Source organism: Patagioenas fasciata, chromosome 5, assembly GCF_037038585.1.
Source record: "Patagioenas fasciata isolate bPatFas1 chromosome 5, bPatFas1.hap1, whole genome shotgun sequence".
Classification (NCBI taxonomy): Eukaryota; Metazoa; Chordata; class Aves; order Columbiformes; family Columbidae; genus Patagioenas; species Patagioenas fasciata.
Window position 1 is genome coordinate 30,869,686 of NC_092524.1, and position 19,389 is coordinate 30,889,074.

At 40.1% G+C, this 19,389-nt stretch overlaps 1 protein-coding gene across 2 annotated transcripts in view; it reads right to left on the reverse strand.

Annotated features, from left to right (window-relative positions):
* SPTBN5 (spectrin beta, non-erythrocytic 5) overlaps positions 1–19,389 on the reverse strand; it is a 103,935-nt gene that overhangs the window by 5,714 nt on the left and 78,832 nt on the right. For both annotated transcript variants that reach the window (XM_071809212.1, XM_071809211.1), the window contains exons 49-64: positions 19,086–19,258; positions 17,958–18,048; positions 17,213–17,359; positions 15,450–15,587; positions 14,538–14,794; positions 14,183–14,369; positions 11,040–11,252; positions 10,471–10,667; positions 8,768–8,972; positions 7,854–8,048; positions 6,582–6,737; positions 5,826–6,043; positions 4,121–4,310; positions 2,964–3,140; positions 1,967–2,071; positions 326–946 (exon numbers count right to left, since the gene is read on the reverse strand). In XM_071809212.1, coding sequence (XP_071665313.1) covers positions 326–946; positions 1,967–2,071; positions 2,964–3,140; positions 4,121–4,310; positions 5,826–6,043; positions 6,582–6,737; positions 7,854–8,048; positions 8,768–8,972; positions 10,471–10,667; positions 11,040–11,252; positions 14,183–14,369; positions 14,538–14,794; positions 15,450–15,587; positions 17,213–17,359; positions 17,958–18,048; positions 19,086–19,258 — 3,270 coding nt within the window. The remainder of the gene's footprint in view (positions 1–325; positions 947–1,966; positions 2,072–2,963; positions 3,141–4,120; positions 4,311–5,825; positions 6,044–6,581; positions 6,738–7,853; positions 8,049–8,767; positions 8,973–10,470; positions 10,668–11,039; positions 11,253–14,182; positions 14,370–14,537; positions 14,795–15,449; positions 15,588–17,212; positions 17,360–17,957; positions 18,049–19,085; positions 19,259–19,389) is intronic.

Below are 19,389 nucleotides of genomic sequence, written 5' to 3' on the forward strand. Positions count from 1 at the left end.
CCTGCTGAGTATCCAGCACCATGAATAACCTCTAGTTTGGGAAAGAAAAACAGAAAGCAATACAGTTGTCAAGACCTAAGCTATAAAAGTGAGCAAATTAAAAATGCTTTTAAACTATATCCAGCTGCTTAAGTCAACAATCTTTTTGGAAAGTGTATCAACTGCACATAAAATGCTCCTTGCTGTTTTGATCCATGAGTGTATCCACTGAAATGCCCACTGTATACTGCTGTTTGTGGATTTCATACAGAACTTTATTTCCCTATTTCAACTAGCACAGGATAGCAGTTTCACAAGGAGAGAGTCAGGAATCTCTGGGACTTACCGAAGACGTACTCTCTAATTTGTCCTGAGATGAGTTAGACAGCAGTAAGTTTGGTGATTTACTTAGTGACTTTTGAGGAGGCTCAGGTGGAGTTGCCATCAGTTTTGTCTGCAGGTTGGAGAAAGCAGAGCCTCTAGCACTTTTTTCCTGAGGTGATAAAAGGCCTGTGGCATATGATTCTGACAAACTGCTGCTGCGTTGCTGGCTTGTGGGAGTAGGAGATAAAGGAGAACTTAAAGAACTGCGACTTTCCATGGATGTAGTGCGTGGACCCACTGTCCTTGGTGTAGATGGAGTGATAATCTCACTGAGCCTTCTCTCAGCTTTTGTTTCTGTTTTGTTGCTGCTCATCACTTCTGGGTCTCCCCCAGCAATGAATTGTTGAAATCTTGATGAAGACTTTTCAATGGGGGAGAAAATAGTTTCAAGTGGAGACCTCAAGGATAAGCTGGGTAAGGGCACAGATGGCAGTGGTGTTGTGCTCTTTATCTCTGTCACTTTTGGCGGTGTATTCCTTTTGTCAGATGTTTTTCTTTTCAGAGAAGGAACCCGTACAACTTTGCCGTTATCCTTCTGCTCACTCTCTTCTGTGTCCACTTGTTTAAGAAGATTCATCTCCCTCTGTAGAACACAAGTATTATTTTTTTATTTTTTTTTTTTTAATTTACCTTCGTTGCATTCATGGATACTTACCTAAGATTTTTATTTTATTTATTTATTTATTTTTAAACAGGAATTATTTTTCAAATACACTTTTCTCCTGGCATTTAATTTTAAGGCCTGTGCCTCCATTGGTATTCTTAGAATTGAAACTGATTTTAATTACCATGTGCTGAGTATTATTTTGTTGCCCAAACCACGAATACTGATGTCAGTTAATCTCAAATACAGTGAATCCTGCCCTTGGTAAGTTCTCTAGAGGCTGAGTCTTTAATACCCCTGGAGAAATCATGCTTCTCTTCTGTGGTACTGCTTCTTTAAGTTTGCTGTAAGAACAGTAGGTATCCAGGGGCGTTCTCATGGAAAATTTCAGAGCAGTGAACCTTTGTCCCTTCATTTAGCCCATTTGCAAATCACTGATCAAAAGGCAGACTCAGCTAACCTAATTTTTAACACAGAAGCTATGTTTTGCTGCTTATTTCAGGAAAATAATTTAAAAAAACCCACTGAAACAGGATCTGGGAGGCTGACAGAATATTTTTGGTAATTAATACAATCCATTGTGGAACTCTGATGCCAGAAGGAAAAAGGCCTCTCTCTGCCTTGTTTTCCCCCTTTATTTTCAGTCCTTTCCAATGCTCCAGCACTGTCAGGTGGCGACAGCTCCCTGATGGAATCCTGAATGAATCAAAATCTCTCCATCCATGTAGTGAGGGATCACCCTGTTTCTCACACAGCTAAGTGCATTACACACCCTTTTTGCTGCTCCTGGCAGAAGAAAGTTTTCACTTCTCCCTTAGAGCTTCTGCAAGCTAGTTGGACTCTCAACTGCTCTATCTGCAATATCTCAGCTTTTGTCATTCATTTACTCTGTTTATCTCAGCACAGGAGTTCATTTTCCATGGAGTTACTGAGCCCCAAACATTCAAGGACCCACATTATCCTGTTTCCTATACAGCCTGTCAACCTTCTACTTCTCACCTTAGTTTTCCTGCTGAGATGTGCAAATTTCTCCTCCTGAGCTGCAAGCATCTTCTCAAAATCATTATGTTTCTTCAGTAATTCTTCTACTTCAGACACTGAATCCTGAATGGAAAAATTATCAGATACAGAAGTCCAAAGTCAAATCCAATGGAAGAGATTATGCCTAAAATTTTCAGATTTACCTATTTGGTATAGCCAAATGATGATTCTGAATTTGTTGTAATTGAATGTCTAAACCCCTGGTAGTGCATGAAACATCTTAATTTACACTTAAAAAAAGGTCTGTAGCTCCCAGTCTGTCTGCTGTAATTGAAAAAAAAAAGTGCTCAAACAACAACCTTTTTTTTTTTTTTTTTTTTCCTGTGAAGCCATGTAGTACCATGGCTTCCAACTACAGCTGTTTACATACAGATTAGGTACTTGGACTCCAGCTTGTACTAGACACAGCGTTTATTCCTGCCCTACAACACATGCATCTTAAACCTCTTCTTGCTCTCTGCTTAGTTTCTGATACCTGAGTTTATGACATTGTTTTGCCATCTTATAAACCACCAGATGACAGTCAACAATGAGAAAAAAATCTCAAAATTATGTATGCTGGTGTTTAAATAGGAATTTGCAAGCTAGCTACCAAGCCTTCTGTGCAAAACACTCTACTGCCCAACACAAGGTGGGGAAAAAACCCTTTTCCTTTCAAAATAGGCTCTCAACATGACAGAGAAGGTCAAACGTTTTGCAAGTTATCTTATTATCTGAAAAAATTATCTGGAATTCTCCCCAGTTTTCTACCACCTCCTGGAAGCCACCATCTCCTGGAGCTCATCACCATGTAAAATGCAGCAACTCTCCTGGGCTCACTTCTGCAAGAGGACAGAGCTCCTGCCCTTTGTAATCTCAAGGGTGCATTGCTGTTTAGACTGTCATTAACTTCAGGGCCCAAGCACTCTGTGTATGCTAAGAGACAGTGGAATAGTGTTGCACTGTTGTTACTCACCCCATAGCTAGGGTCTGAAAGAAAGCTCTCCTTGGCAACCAGCCATGCTTCTGCTTGTTCTAGCTCTCTGCGGAGTAACTGAATCTCCCAGTTTTCTTCATATAACTCTTTTCTCATATCCCAACTCTCCTTTACCTTCTTCATCAGCTCTGACAGTTCTAACAATTTTTCTTCAATCTAGAAAAATGAAAATTGCAATGCCAAGAGGTGAAAAATCCAATCAGACATTCATGTGACAGCCAACTAGCATGTAATCTGCCCTCATGATCCTGAAGATGACCTCTAGATAACTTTGCGGTGTTAACATAGTTTAGAAAGGATCTCTGAGTCCTCATTTTTCTTACTTGAATTCATTTAGCCTGTATTTTGTTTAGCTATATACTATAATTGTATGCATATTCCACATACTGTATGACCAATCTTCTGCTATATGCTTTTCCATGATGAAACTTTATACCCCTGCAATTTGTATGATAGAACTGGTGAGAACCAGAAGATTGAACAAATACATCCATTTATGGCAAGGAAACAGTGAAGAGCCTTAAACTGCGGGAAGTTCTCTAATTCTTTCTCTAATGGAAGTACTATAATCTTGCATAAATTCTGAAGATTTTTTTGATGGTGTAATCTCTGGATCTACTGAGAGTATTAAGACAAGCTTTGGGCCATTGCAAACGTTGAAGTCTTAAGGTACGTAGATAACCGGATCATGGAAACTTTAACATTCTTGCCCCTTTGGCTCTGTAATATTTCTGAAGAATTACACATCTTTTGGTGCACGCAGGGACATCACTCCATCCTATAGCTGATTGTACTGTGATGTATTTTATCCTAGGTCTTGTGTAGTTAAATGTTAAAATCTCATTTATGTGGCACAACTTTCCTATGGAATAGCAATACCCTGCTACCCCCCACATAGCCATAGTCAGTCCAGTGACTATTCTTTTATGGTCAGCTTCAAAAATTAATTTTTAGAGAAGCAAGAACTTTAAAAATGTGTTTTCTTTTTCTACATGTCACATGAAGTCTGCAGCTTTTAATAGTAGAGAACCTGACTGTCCAGTTTAGTTCTTCTGTTTTGAGACAAAGCTGTAGCTCCTGCCTATTTGTCTTCTTTGTTCACTCTTGTTTGTAAAATATTCAACTCAGCAACACACCTCCACAGACATGAAATGCCCATTCTTCATCAGGTCACCTCCTGCCCGCTGCATTTCTTCATATTTTAGCCACTGCTTCTCTATCTCACGCTTGTATTCCTCATGACGCTTGATAAGCAGTTCAGCTCCCAGGACATCATTGGCCAGTTCCTCAGATATCACTAGTGCGTGCATCTCATTGGCCCAGGCCCTACAGGATAGAGTCAAAAAGGGTAAAACCAGAAGGAATCTGAGTCTATTGAAAACTCAGGAATGCAGACATCCTGTGGTTGTGGACACATTTACAGACTTTTATTTGCTCACAAAAGATATGAATATACAAATACTGTGATGAAGATTCACTCATGCATCTATGGACTTTCATAACTTGATGCAATTTCCCAGTGCTGTTTCAATAACCCAGCCTGTTAGAAGGGGAGCTGTAGCATCTATACATACTAAAGCACTCTACATTCAAATCCCCAGAAAGAACTGTAACTGCAAAAACCTAGGCTGTACACGTTCGCAGTAGTTTTATACATGGTGCAGGGAAACAGAGAATTTCAGCAGTCCATCTAATCTTATCAACATGCATGAAAGTACTTCATAGGCATACAGTGCGCTCATGCAAAGAAGCGTATTGATAGGTACCTTTTAAGGAATATTTTCTACTCCATGAGCCTCAACAGGCATAAACCAATGCATCTTGATTTACCTGAGCTCAGGATCTACCCCTTAGCATAGTAAATCTGCAACAGTCGGTGGTAACTGCTTCACTGTCTTTGTATTTCTACTCCTGTCATGGATTAACTCTTTCATTAATGACACTGAACTAAAAAGTCCATATTTCTTTTGTGAGAAATTCTGTTTAAAAACACAATTTCTATCAAAAATGTATCAATTTTGATGAAAATTAAAATAAAATAAAAAAATATCGTATTTTAATATCGGCCTGCCAGTTTCAGTATAGCATCTTTCCATTATTTATTTCAATTTTTACATTAGATACTTCAGCATGTTGATTTAAAAAAAAAAAAAAGAAACGTAGCTCAACATCTCTTTTTAAAAAAATAATATTTTGTAGATGCTTTAAACATTCAGCATTTTGTTCTAATTCAGATTAAAAAAGGAAAAAAAAAATCATGAAATTGCCCAGCAATTTAATTCTTGCAAAAAAAATACCCATAATGAGAATGAATTGAAGAGTGTGTGCCTATGGGCAATGGCATTTAATACAAGTGTACAAAACACTTTCAGCCCTTGAGGAAGTTCTAACCTATTCTAGAAGGTTATCTTTAACGTAGTTGCTTTGACTCCGAGAAAAACAGACACTGGTGTCTGTTCAGGTGTACAAATTGCTCAACTGCCTAGCAGAGACTCCCCCATCTTCCTACAGAATTAACACTACCTTCCGTTGGAATTATGAGAGTACTAAATCTATCGAGAGTGACTAAGCTCTCCAAGACTGTCTAGGAAATAGTCTAAAAATGTGGGTTTGTCATGCACATTGTGCTGGAGTGGAGTGGCATGGTCACCTCTGATCTGTGGTAAATTCTGCGAAGTGCTGTTCACAAGGTGACACAGATTATTATCCAAAGAGATCTGCAAACAAGATGTGGAGCACCTGGCACAGGAGTCACATAACTGACTGGTGTCATTTAGATAATCCTATATGGGAACGACAAGAAATAAGGCCCACTGCCAAATTCAAGGGGCCAACACATACATGAGCTCCCTGCAGTCATTGAAGTAGAGCTGAACTTGTTCTGCCTGGCTCAGTCTTGCTTTCCTCTCTGTAAACTTCTGGCCCAGGTTTTCCCAGCACTCATCCACATCTGTCAGTCTTTCCATGATGTTTTCCTTGACTTGAGGGTATGTGCGGCTGAGGTGCCAAGCCTCTCCCCGAATCCGTTCCAGCTCTTTCATGATGGCTCCTAGATCTCTCTGGAACAGAGACAGAACGGATTATAAAACCAACTCACTACTTGCATCTATCAAAAGCAGATTTTAAAGATGGTGCATATGTTTTCTAGCCACTGGCTGCACAGAGGCTGGAAATCTGACTCTGTCAAGACTTTTCCTGATTCCTCCTAATGCCATTTAACATTCATCATTAAATGTCAAAGAAGCTTCTTTAGATGTGACACACTGATTATTTTGATAGGCGTGGAGCTGAAGTCTCTTGTTATTCATATTACACCTTTATAATCATAATAGATAAGAACATATTTTATAAGAGAAGCTCATCCTTAGATGGAAAAGCATTGTTAATATAATATCACAATATTAAAAACAGGAGGACAAGGTCCACTTGCGTGAAGCACAAAGAATATTTCAGGGTACAAGACTTTTTTTTTTTTTTTTGGTCTGCAAACAAGGCACTTGAAAAGCTTTCAAGGCAAGCATCAGTCTCCTTTTTCTTTTTTTTTTTTTTTTTGCCATTGATGCTTTTCTGCCACTACTTCATGACAGATCTCCTTACCTCTACTCCCTCAAGCTGGCTGAGAAGTGTCTGTACACCTGGAAGATCATATCCATAATCTTCTATATCCACTACTGCCTCTTTCTCCTGCATCCAGCCCTTTACTTCATCCACATCATGATCATACTGGTGAACATGCCGGGCTGCTATTAGATTCTGGAATAAAGAAACAATTTAATGGTAGTACTATACATCACATCTGCAGCACAAAAAAGGGCAACTCTAATATGTCCTAATGCAGTTCAGGCTGAACAAAAGCAGGAGTGAAACTCCCTCATAATTAAGTCACCTGAAAGTGAGGCATTCAAGCTAACTCGATTTCCCCAAGTTCTCTTTGTCAATGGAAAGAAACAGATTTCTCCAAAGAACAATTTATCTCCATATGTAAAATGAACGATCGAGATGGAGAACATGAATTAGCTTCTAAAGGTAGCTTCCTCAGCCACAGAAAGTGCCCTAAAAATCTTGCTTGTAATATAGGCCTACCCTGCAAACAGTGAAAATAGCAGGACCTAAGTGAAAATTAGGTTTTCTGAAATGAAAGGATTAAAAACGTTCTAACACTATTTTAAATTCAAACTATATACTAACAATTATCATTCATTTAATGCGGCTAACAGATAATAGTGGGCTTTAGCTGCTTCGTAAGCAAAATGCATATGCAACAGTAGTGAAAAAAAAGTGTTGAGGACATCTGACTTTTTATGTTCTCCTTAAAGCAAACAAAAATGTTGAGTTCTTTGTGTCCTCTCTGCTTTTCCAAACACATCTGTGACTGAAGTTTTCTGAGAGGGGGTGAGCTGATTTAACAGCTAACTGCTGCCAAAAGGTAGGGGTTTTGACTCTGTGTCCTCTATCACCTTCTCTCCCACACACCTTCTTTGACTTCAAGTAACTAACGCAGTAAAAAAGTCTGGAGAGTTTTCATCTTGTTTAATAAGCTGAAGCAGTTCAATAGAGTCCAATGAGTGCCAGAGACAGCCTCCTGTTAGTGGCTGTAAACCATTAGATTGGTTTTGTTTTTCAAGAAACCACAGCTAGCAGTGAATTAAGGAGAACAGAATTACTATAGGCTGTTAAATACCTTTCAAGTATAAATCTTGCCAGAAACAGTAGGGTAAGCAGTGGCTATAAAGGGAATAGAACAGAACACACTCATTGCTCTTATAAACCTTGTGTTTCAACATGAGCAATGCACTGGTTTGGGAAAGGAAGGAGGACACAGGAAACTGCAGGGGATTCAATGCCTCAGTTGTTCATGTTATTTCCTACCTCTGTCCTCATCTGGATGGCATGACAGAGCTTCTCCCACATCTCATTGATTTGCTTCGTTCTCTTTTGGATAATGTCCATCTTGCTGTGGCACTCCTTCTCTAGTTTAGATGCTAACTCATTTAAGGAGATAACTTTGGAATGTCCCAGAGGCTTCACCTCATTTACAAAATCTTTAAACTTTTTCTCCAGCACCTGCAGGATAAATGGTGACACAGATAAAAGAATTTCTGCTTACTACTATGAGAGAGGCAGAAGGAATCACTTTCTCTGTACTGTATAACACAAAAGCTATGTATTGCAGTCTACAAGTGCAAATCACTCAATAAATCCAGATGATCTGGATTCAGAAGGTGGCATCTATTATCTTGATCACAGAGAAAAATCACCTACATCCTAACTAATGGATGCTGCCCAGATCAAAAGCTAAGAAACATAACCTGTTAGGCTGTCCACATATGCAGCAGTTGTTGAGGAGGGGACGCTATGAAGTATATCTATGCACTGTGTGCCTTGGGGAGAAATTTATCCTTGAAATCAGCAGCTAGAGGTGTGAATGCTGCATCCCACTGTTTTCCACTGAAATTGTTATAAGACCATGGCCCTGGTCATATCAAAATTTTACATCCTTTCAAATTTATAATCAGGGTCAGCAGTAAAGTGTGCTGACCACAGCTTATCCCAAGAAAAAGATAACTTTCTGATGCACCTACTTTTTCTGTTGGAAGGTGCTACCTCAGAGAGCCCTGTATGAGCAGACAGAAAGCAGTCCAAGTTCTTGCTGCAGAGAGAACTGTTTTGCTTAGTTTTTGTCACTGGAACATGCTTTACTATCAGCAGCTACACAAAACTTGGGAGCAAATATGTTCCTGCTTTGCCACACAATACATACAATACCTTTTATTTTATTTTACCTCAACGTCATCTAAGTCCTGCCCGTAGTCATCAGACTCTGCCACAGATTGTTTACTGGAAAGCCATGCATCCACCAGCTGGAATTCTCTTTCAAACTGATAGAGCTGGAACTGTTCTTGCAGGTGTTTTCTCTGGGTCTCAGCCTTCTGTAGCAGAGACTGATAGTCTGCTAGGATCCCCCGGAGTTTTGAAAGTATGGCTGGACTGCAAAGAACAAGAATCAGAAGGTATGTCTTTGTTTTACTGTTCTTTTTGATCATTGTCTTTTTTGACAGGTTGAATTTTCAACACCTTCAAAATACAGAAGAAACCAGATAACATCACAGAGTGAGTTATGCAAAGCCGTTAAAACTAGCTAGTTCAGTAAATTAAAGTATCTTACACAGATTTTTTTTTTTTTCACTTCCTCCTCCCTAGATATAAAAGTAACTGGCAATGAAAAACAGTGAACCATAAAGAATGCCTGTTGCCTTTCCCAAGCACAATGTTTTTTGAACCTTGTGGCAGGATGCAAACCCCTCTCTCTCCCCCTCCCTCCTTCAGTATGGAAGGAGTAGGCACATCTCTCTCTCTCTGCTGTTTGAGGCTAACAGTTTCTTTTGTTTGGCCCCAGAGCACCCTGGCCAGGGCCTAGGAGAAGGGAGTGCCAAGGTGCCAGGGAGCCGCTGGGCGCCCGTGGCGAGTGTGGGGGATGTTTGGAGGTTTCAGGGGCACCCCACAGCCAGGATGGGGGTGCAGAGAAGCTTCTGGAATGCCTACAGTCAGATCTGATCAGGCTATAAAAAACGGGATTCTCGTCGAGACTCTGCCCATTGTCGCAGGTCTCTCGGAGCACCAGCAATATGCTGCCGCCAAGAGCCCCACCCAGGATGGAGACTCCGCTTGCCTTGCCGCCAGCGGTGAGTAAAACTTCTTTCAGAATTGCAAGTATATTTATACTTTCTGTGCTCAATATGAGCACATGTATAAATTATTTCCTCGCACAGTCGCGAGTGTATTTTCCTCCCGTGCTTCCACATAAGCACGTGTAAGTAAATTAACCCTGGCAGGATTGCGAGTGTATTATAAATTTACCCTCGCAGGATCGCGAGTGTACTAACTTTCTGTACTCACTATGAGTACGTGTATCTCTTTAAAAATAATCCCGCACTGTGTTCAGGCAAGTGCGTACTCCTCCCAGATTCAGAGACGGTTCCGGCATTGTTTTGGTGAAGCCATATGCATGCACTCTGTGGACTGCCTGTTGTATTAGTTGCTGCCCCTTAATAATTTTCCTCAACTGATATCCAAACCTGTATTTAAGTCACTTTTGGAGTGCTAAAACCTTGTTTCTCACTGGTTTAATAAAAGTTGTTTTGGACCCTGTTGTCCCTTAAACTAACCTCAGGGTGCCTCCGTGACAAACGTTTATGGTAAATGAGAACTACATGACATGCCTGGAAATAGACAATGGATAAAGAAGCTGATCTGCACTAACTGGCCTGTCCTTAAAAAACAACAGTCATTTAAACATTAAAACAATCATTCAGCTTTTGGGGGGGCTCAGTGTGCGTGATGGTGGTTGAAGGAAAGATTGATGTCCCCTGAAGTCGTATTTCTGAACAAGCCCTCAAGCAGCTACTGAAGGTTGAACTCTTCTGTATTTGCCTTCTCTGCACATTTCTGTTAGACCTGCAGCAGAAGCCTGTTTTCACTTTCCTACCTCTCTGGGCTGCCTTTGTTTATTAAGCTGGCACCTGTCTCCTGTACTTTCTCAATCCGGGGCCTGAAACCATCCATGTCCAGCTTGGTAGCTTCAAGTTTACGAAGTAAAGCTTGTGTAGATTCTTCATTCTTCCCATAATCAGGGGTCTCCAGAATGAAGCTCCTCTCTGTCAGCCATGCCTCCACCTCCAGTAGCTGTATAAAATACAGGGACAAGCCTGAACACAGCTGTGTTTAGGTCAAGACAAAAAAAAACCATGAAAAGCAGTGGTGTCCAAAGAGACACATCACTGAAAATGGAAAGCAGCTTAGGTGTCTTCCTGTAGTGCAATCTAGCAGACACTGTTCAAAAAAATACATACCCAGAACCCAGTAATTAAGGTTACATGCTTATCCCTCACTGCAGTTACTGTTATTTCTCCACTGTATTTGTATTTACCAGAGAGGAAAAATCAGGACAGCATGAATTCTGCTTGTATCTCAGCAATTGCATCCATTCAAAAATATAGGTATCAGTTCTTTTAAGCAAAGGAAGACCAAAATAAATCTACTGTGAACCATCTTTACCTCATTTAGGAACAGATGTGCCTCGTATGACTGCTTGAGCCGTTGCCTCCTCTCTTGAGCCTCTGCTTTCAATGTTTCCACAGAAGTCTCAAGTTTCTTCATATGCTCCGTAATCTCGCGAGAGGCTGAGTGGCCTCCCCGTACCAGTTTCTGCCCTGTACTCAGCACTGCCTTGGTTAAAGCATCCCGACTGCTTATCTCATTCTCCAAATTCTGGAAAGAGTAAAAAGTATAATGGCAGACCAAAAATAAAAGCTATGGAGATTTTTATACCAGACAATGTTGTAATGTAATTCAATTATAAATCTGGTTTTTATACATCAAGATGGGTCAGAGGCCCAATGCTTGAAATGGATGCTTGAAATGGAGTGGAAGAGTTTTTTTGGGTAAAGGAGTGATTATAGAAATAAAATACAGCCATGAAGTTTGGACTTTGGTGTGTATTCACCTCAGAGTGTGGAAGAAAAAGTCTCTAACCACAAACCTTTTATCTGTAAATTCTACTGAAATATACCCACTTCCACCCCTTTACATGGTGTTTCTTGAATTAAAATGTGACTAGGGAAGGGAAATCAATTCAGCAGCTCATCAGAATTAATCACTTGCCAGTGTATTTGTTGAAGATGCAGCTTTGTGTAACAGCCACTGTGAACACACACTGGGTACACATACTACCAGGCAGCCATGAGGACAAGGAGAGAAGAAAACTACCTGAACCAGTTCTCAGAGACTTTACTTGAAATTTATGTTTGAAGATCGGTAGAGTTTTAAATGATATACATACCTCCATATACTCCCTCATATGATATTTGCCTGGGTGGGCAAGGACCATGCCATCAATTTGTCTGTGGACAGATGTGCATTCCCTGGCTAACTACACCTGAGCACCCTGAGAATAAACCCCACCATTTTACAACTGTTCTGTTTCTTTGTATAGCTATGACACAGACTGCAATGCTGTGTTAATGTAGAAGAGATGCCATCTCTGGGGAGAGGAGCTGCTTTTTCAACTTAATTATCAGACTTGGCTGGAAAAGAGCTCTGATTCTAATCTTGCATTTAACTGCCCTCTATTAATTTCAAGACAGGTACTATGTTGTTGAAGAGTGACACCGTATCTGACCCCAGCAGAATGAAATCCAGCGGCAAAGATTATGAAGCATCTTGTACTATATATTAATAATAAGCTAGGAGCATGACAAACAACTTTGCAGTTGACCATTTAAGAACATGTATTCACAATACTTCATTTATAACAACAGGAATTAAAAAAATCGGGGGACAGGGCAGTGAGGGGAAACTCTGTTCCAAGCCAAGCAACTGTGTGTGTATATATATTATATTTGTGAGTAAATGCAGTTTTGAAGATAATTTTTAAAATTATTATTTTTATATATATATATATATGTATATTTTTATATATATATATATTTTTTACAGTGATACATATCATGCATAATCTCTTTTGTGGTAACGAACCAAGGACTGAATTTTGCAAATCCAGCTCATTAAGATAAACAATAGAGGGTGGAACTGTTAGGATGTTAAATTCTTGACAGTTATGGTACCTCTGACATTTGTTTGCCCGCAAGCCAGCATCAAAAAAACCCTAAAGGTGCAGAGGCCCTAGCTGCTAAAAGACTGAGAATTTAAAGCTTATATTGTAATCCTGCTTCTGGGAGAATAAGAAGCAAAATGGCAGAAAGAATTGTCATTTCATTATGCACTGGTATTATGGTCTATATCTCCCATTCTCACAGTTCATTGAAATATTTTGAGCCCTGGCCAATTAACACAAAGATAATTGCAGCCTAAAGCTGCATCTCCACTGTTCCTTCAGTTATCTCAAGTATTTTCTGAAATTAATTCAGCTCAAACATTCCTTTTTCTGTGAACATAATCACTTCCCTACCACGTTCATAATTTTTAGGACTAATTGCACACATAACATTTATACTTTTAATCATGATGAAGCTGTTTAATCTCAAAGTCACCAACTGCATCTTGCTTAAATACTGAATTTTTACAAATATGTGAATTACACTTAGTACTAAGAAGGTGCAAACTATTTAGAATATACCCATGGGTCTTATTCAGGAATATTCTAGAAGATGCATTTAAGAGTCTTCATTAAATTGTCAGTACACTTAGGATAAATTAACTTTTTAATAGACTTCATCCCTGTCCTGTATGTCACCTGTAGCAGTCTTGACTCTTTTCCCTGGGGACATTTCAAACTTTTTGTAAGTTCAGATTTTTATTTGTAGACATGCAGATTGCACCAAATGCTTGGGCCTACTCTCTCTCTGTGTCTATATATCACACATACGCCTACTTTATAAGATATTCTGTCTTACCCAGCCCTATTGCAGATTGCACAGATTTTCCTGAGGCACTTGACCTGGCACTTAAATGGGCTGTCATTTGCTAATATTAAACACCAATAGCTTCTGAAAACTTCTAGCAGGACTTTTTTTTTTCTTCCACCTCATGTTTGCAAAGAGACAGTTCTCCTTATTAAAAAAACCCAAACAATTAGGAAAGTAGCTGCTGTTTTATTGATATTTGAGATGACAGTGTTCCAGGCACTGCTTTCTCTGATGGTCTATTTGAATCTTGTGACACAATTCAACAGCTATCTGGAAAGCTACCACTGGAATGAAGGTCAGCTAAGGATCATTAATATTCTGTTAACTCCCTCCAGACTAGAAGGAGTTTTGGGGGAACTTTTTCCTGTGAGCAAAACCTGAGACATCTGAGCAACAAGCTTACTTGGTTCAAAGCATTTTGTTAGGACATCTGTTGCCCAAAGAAGCTATGACAGCATGCACAACAGTTTGCAAAATGAATTTTGTAGTGCAAAGGCCAGGATTTGACCTCACTTCAAAGAGACAATGTGTCCACAGAAAAGCATATGGTCTGCTACCTACACCACTGCAATGATAAGCAGCATGGAATCCCACCTGTTGTCAAGTCACGGACATAGCCTTCAAAAAACGTCATTATTATCAGACAAGGGTGAAAGTAATCCCTGGCATCATGAATCCTGTTATTCAAAGCACAGTAGATGAAGTTTGCCAGAGGCAAAGTGAATTCTGAGTTCTCTCTTTGATTCTAAAGATGGAGAATGGTTCTCACATTACCTGGTGCTTTTCTTGTAGACTCTGAACAGTTGCCAGGGAATGGCCATAATCCCTGGAGGAAGCCATGGGGAGCTTCTCATGAACCCAGGCCAACTCCTCATCAATATCTCGGAAGAATTGGAATTGAAGTCTGCTTGCCTCCAGACTCCCACGTCTCTCCTGCAAAGGGTCACGTAGACTTTTGTATCTGTAGGTTTTAAAGGGAATCAAATGAGGACCACAGATTAATACGGGATGAATGCAAAACATTATTTTCAGGATGATCTAGAATAGGAAAGAAAAAAAAATGCAGGGAATAAAAAGCCTGATGAAAATAGGAAAAAGATAGCAGGAGACAGGCAATGCACTCTCAAACCTCTGCACCAGTTGATCCACTCTCTCTTCTAGTTCATCAGCAAGGAAATGCTTCTCCTTCTGAAACTGCTGAGCTGTGACCACAAGCTCTTGCAGCCGGTCCCTATGACCAGCAATATCTTCCTCCAGTTCCTCTTGTTTCTTCAGATGACTGTTCAAAACCACCAGATCATTGTTGCTATATGGTGCTTTCAACTCATTTTCCACATCTTCCAACCATTTCTCCATATCCTCTACACTTCGCTGAAAATGAAGGCCCTGAAGATAAGTGGGAAGAAAATAAAAGATCTTTTAAACATTTAGGACAGACAACATGATATAAAAGTTTGGCCACTTTCAGTAAGAATTACACACAAACACAGGAAAACTTCCCAGTGCTCAGTGAACAATTCCCAGATATGATGGTGGTCCACATGAAGAAGATAATTCAGTCAGAGTGAATGCAAGAATAGATGCAGAGAACATTTAAAGGAAGAGCTCTATTTTATACCCACAGAGCATCTGATAGCCCATGCAAAACTCACAGTCATGAGAAGTCATGTGTCTGGAGCTAGAAGAATGAAAAGCAGCTGTGGGTTTATTTCTCATTGTGTTGGAGAAAAGATGCCGTTGGGACAGATGCAGAGAGTTGACATTTTCTCTCAGTATCAATCTCTGGAATCCTGATCTAAACCAGAAGCAGAAAGCAGAAGGGAATACAGCCTACAAATCCTTTTCCCTCCATAAGGATCTCCAGTTTTCCCAGCACTTCCATTCAGTCAGTCCACAATTAGTAGTTTCTTTGCTCTAATGGTCTTGAGGAATCAGGCTTGATTGTATCAAATGACACACTCGTAGATGTGATGTGTAGGAAGGCAGCTGTGCTGTCTCTGGAAATGACACCGAGACCCAGCCACTGGCCTCCCTGCATTACCTTGTAAGCATCCTGCAGCTTGGCCTGTTTATCCTGGCAACTTGCTAGCAGTTCCTCCCATAGCTCTTCCATTTCTTGTAGTCTGGACTGAATGGCTTCAGGGGCATAGTGCTTCTCACGGAGCATCTTCTCCCCTTCCTATAGCAGAGAGAACAGTTAAAGCTTTCTTGCTTTGGTGAACACACCAGAACATACTCCTTTTGCCTTTGTAAACAGAGTTTACTAGCACTGATATGTAAAGGGTTGGCTGCAGCCTTCACTTGCTGACATAACAGACAGAAGAACAGATCTGCAGAAGGAAAAACAGATAAAAGCAAAATACTTATTGAAACTAGCACAGAGATTGATTTTCCTGTTTTTTTCTGGCCTCTAAAGTTACTTGAAATGCTAGAAGGCAATATTAGAAGACAAAGAGTGAAGAGAATTTTCATTACACAACAGCTACATGGCCTGAAAGCTGGCAGGGAGCCTAATTTGCAAGCACTCAGTTTTTTCTATTATGTCCTCCATTCTGTGATCATTGTTTGAGATTGCCCAGCCACCTGTCCTTTTCTATTCCCTTCTTTGCATGTTAAGAGAGAACTACCTCCTGCAAGTGGACCACTGTGTGCGATAATAAAACCACTTTTAACCATGTACCATTGTACCATTGTATTATGCAATAAAAGTCTATCTGCATTTCTATTCCCTGAGCTGCAGATGCTTAACAGGTTGGCAGAAGAAGAGGTAGAGGTGGCACAGCAAGACCTCCATCAAGTAGAAGAGTCTCTAGGTATATCCTTAAGCTGGGACCGAGTTTGCTTTAGAATGTTAAATTGAGCTATTTCTACATTTTGCAATGAGGAAGAGGAGGCACAGCAAGAGAAAGATGCTATACACAGCAAATGTTAATTTTCTTCTAAAGAATGATCACTAAGGTTGTTCCCAACCAAAAAGACAGGTTATCAAGAAATAATGTGAAAGAGACTGTGCAAACAGCTCTTTAAAAACAGATTAGAGAGAATTGTAACTCCGCCCTTTAACGTCCCTGTTGTGCCTACACACAGGGGTGTTAAAAGTTTTGGTTGTTTTGTTTTGTTTTGTTTTAAAAAGGGGAACTTAACAATACTGGATGCAGGTGAGTCTGAACAGGGAATCTACTTTTAATGCTTAGTTATCTATTGCAAAATACAGCTATAAGCACTGTGTTGAAAATAAGGTTAAGAAACATGTAAGCGTCTGTTCTTCCAAACTCATCATCTGATCACAGCTTCTGCCAAGCATCTGACAAAGCTTGTCAGAGTTCCCTCATATCTCTCCTACTAGCATGTCTCTGCAAAGGCAACAGTTGAAAACTCTTCTCGATCCTTTTTGTTAGACACAGCTTATCTGACTTGTTGAAGTTGTACATCCAATCAGCTAGGTTCTCTGCTGGAAAGAAACAGGCATCCCCCTAAAGTGGCATCACCCCAGAGAAGAAGTCCCTAAAGTCATCTGACTGAATCTTTAATTGAAAGCACCTATCTCTTTCCATTGCATGTACAGTGAATATAGATAGCAAACTCACACTAGACAATGAGAAAGAAGTTGAAAGAAACCAATGGTGACAGAAAGTTCTTGATGGACACAGAAAGAATAAGCTTCCCAGTCCTCTCAGAGACAGCATGAATGATATCAGCAAGGGGACAGTGATTCCCCCTCGCTTGAGATCACTGTAATTCAGACTGTCTGCAGAGTCTTTCATGCCAGTTGCCACCCCTTGCCATCAACCCCACTTCTCTCACAGATTTGATGGAGTCCAGGCGGTTTCTATTGGCCATGATCTCTGCTTGGAAAGTCTGGTGCTTCTGCAGTTTGGTCTGCAGATTGCTTGGATCCTTCCAGCTATCATCCTGGGCAATGCTATTCTTCTCATTGATCCAGGCAGCCACCTTTGGGCAGAAAAGAACAAAAGCAGACAAAACCTCAGCTCTGACCTGCCAGGCTCTCCTCTAATATGTATAAAACATGAGACTAGTGAGTCAGGATACAAATGAGTTGTTTCATAATTAAGTCACCCCTATATCTCTGTTTGCCAGCATTCTTTCCAGGAAAGGTGGCTGTCTCCATCAGATATTCCATGAACAGTGAGAAAGTGTGTGGGCATGTGTGTGCATGTACACACATGTGCATGGGGGAGAAAGGGCAATTATCTCCCTATTTATAACCCACTGTCAGTATCTCACAAGAAAAGAACTCATTTGTCTCTTCCTATGAATTTTAAAAGGGTGGCACATGTCCTTTTCATACATTTATTTCTTCTGCATTTTACTGGCATCCAAACAGATCTTTCTTCTGGTGACTGGAGGGAAGCTGTGACTTGGAAGCTGAAAAATATCCTTTCACTCTTATCCTCATCTTTCCCAATATCATCTCATTCCAGATTCAGTTCGTTGATTTTTCTCACAGCAAATCCCTTTGAGGATTCAGATCTACTCAGAGCAGCAAGTTTTAAGAAACCAGAATACAATGAAACCTGTGTAATTGTACCTCAAAGGAACTCCTCAGCAACTTCTGCAGAAGCCTTGATTCCTCTAGCAGATGTCTGCGAGCAGCAGCATTCTCCAGCAGTTTCTCTTTTCTGAGATGAAGATAGAAGTGTGAGGTAAAAGCTACGGAGTGAATTACATAGGATAAGGGGTTTCAATCTCTAAAACACATGCAATCTCTCTAGGATAGAACTGCGCATAATATACAGGCTCTCATGGACTATCAGAGAAGATGCTCAGGACACTATAGGGAAGATGACTAGCAGATAGGTATGTCTGAAGTACACACAAATTCTGTATATATGATAGCTGTTTCTAGGGATCACCATTATTGCCTTTCAGAGTACAAGAGAACAAAAACTCAGCATGTTTCTTCTATGGAAAGCCTGTGAGTATGGTGGTATTTGTCACAGAAAAACCAAAGCTACACCATCCTGTCACCTTCTTTCCAAATGTGGACCTGCAGCACTTTCTTTGTGTTAACACAGGCATGAGATAGTTTGATCATATTAATAAATTCATATGCTCACTTTAATCATAAGGGAATGCCAGTTTCTCTTTGTAAGGGATCTCCAATCTCTCTTTATAAATTTTATGTCTATCTTTTCATCTGCTATAGCATTGAACACAAATGCTTCTACTGTCAGCACTTGTTTAAGATGAACAATATGCAACATGCTGGGAGAAATAAAGTAATTCACATAAAAGGGCAAAATCTGGTCAGAAAAATTGCAAAAACCCTAATAGATAATTTATGCACGGCTTTGAGATTAATCCCATTAGAGCAGTGAAAAAGCAGTTGTGTAGCAAATGACCTTTCTTGATGGTATTTCATGATAATTAAGTATCTAAAGGCACAAAAGGCCTCTATCTCTTGTTTGCAGCGCTGTCCCTAACAAACTGCTTTTTTCTGAATCTCACTCCCTCTACACTTAACTATATTTTGGAAACCTCCTAATGAAGTATTGATTAGACTCAGGTCAATTTGGCAAGACCACAGCGCAAGGCACAAAACTGAGTAAATGCAAATCAGGTTATGGTTCTCCTAAAACATTTAAAGACATTAGTCACATGGGGAGTCTCATTGCAAAAGAGAAGGGTGGCTGACATGGGAAGGGTTTGATTTCACCTCCTCAGAACAGCCTGGCATCTGTTGGTGATGTTGTCCGAGTCATAATGCTTGTTCTGAGTTAGCTGCTGAGCAAATGAAGCCATCTCATCAATTTTCTCCATCTGAGCTTCCAGGGATTTTTCAAACTGCGCGTGTTTCCGCTGTAGGCTCTCCACACTAGACACTGAGTCCTGGATAGAATTCAACAAAGGAGAGCTGCTTTCAGACAGTTTTTCCATCAAAAACTCTAATAATCCATAAACTAAACGGCATTTACCCACATTTGCAAGATGTCAAGAAAACTTGTCTTTGAAATTTATTG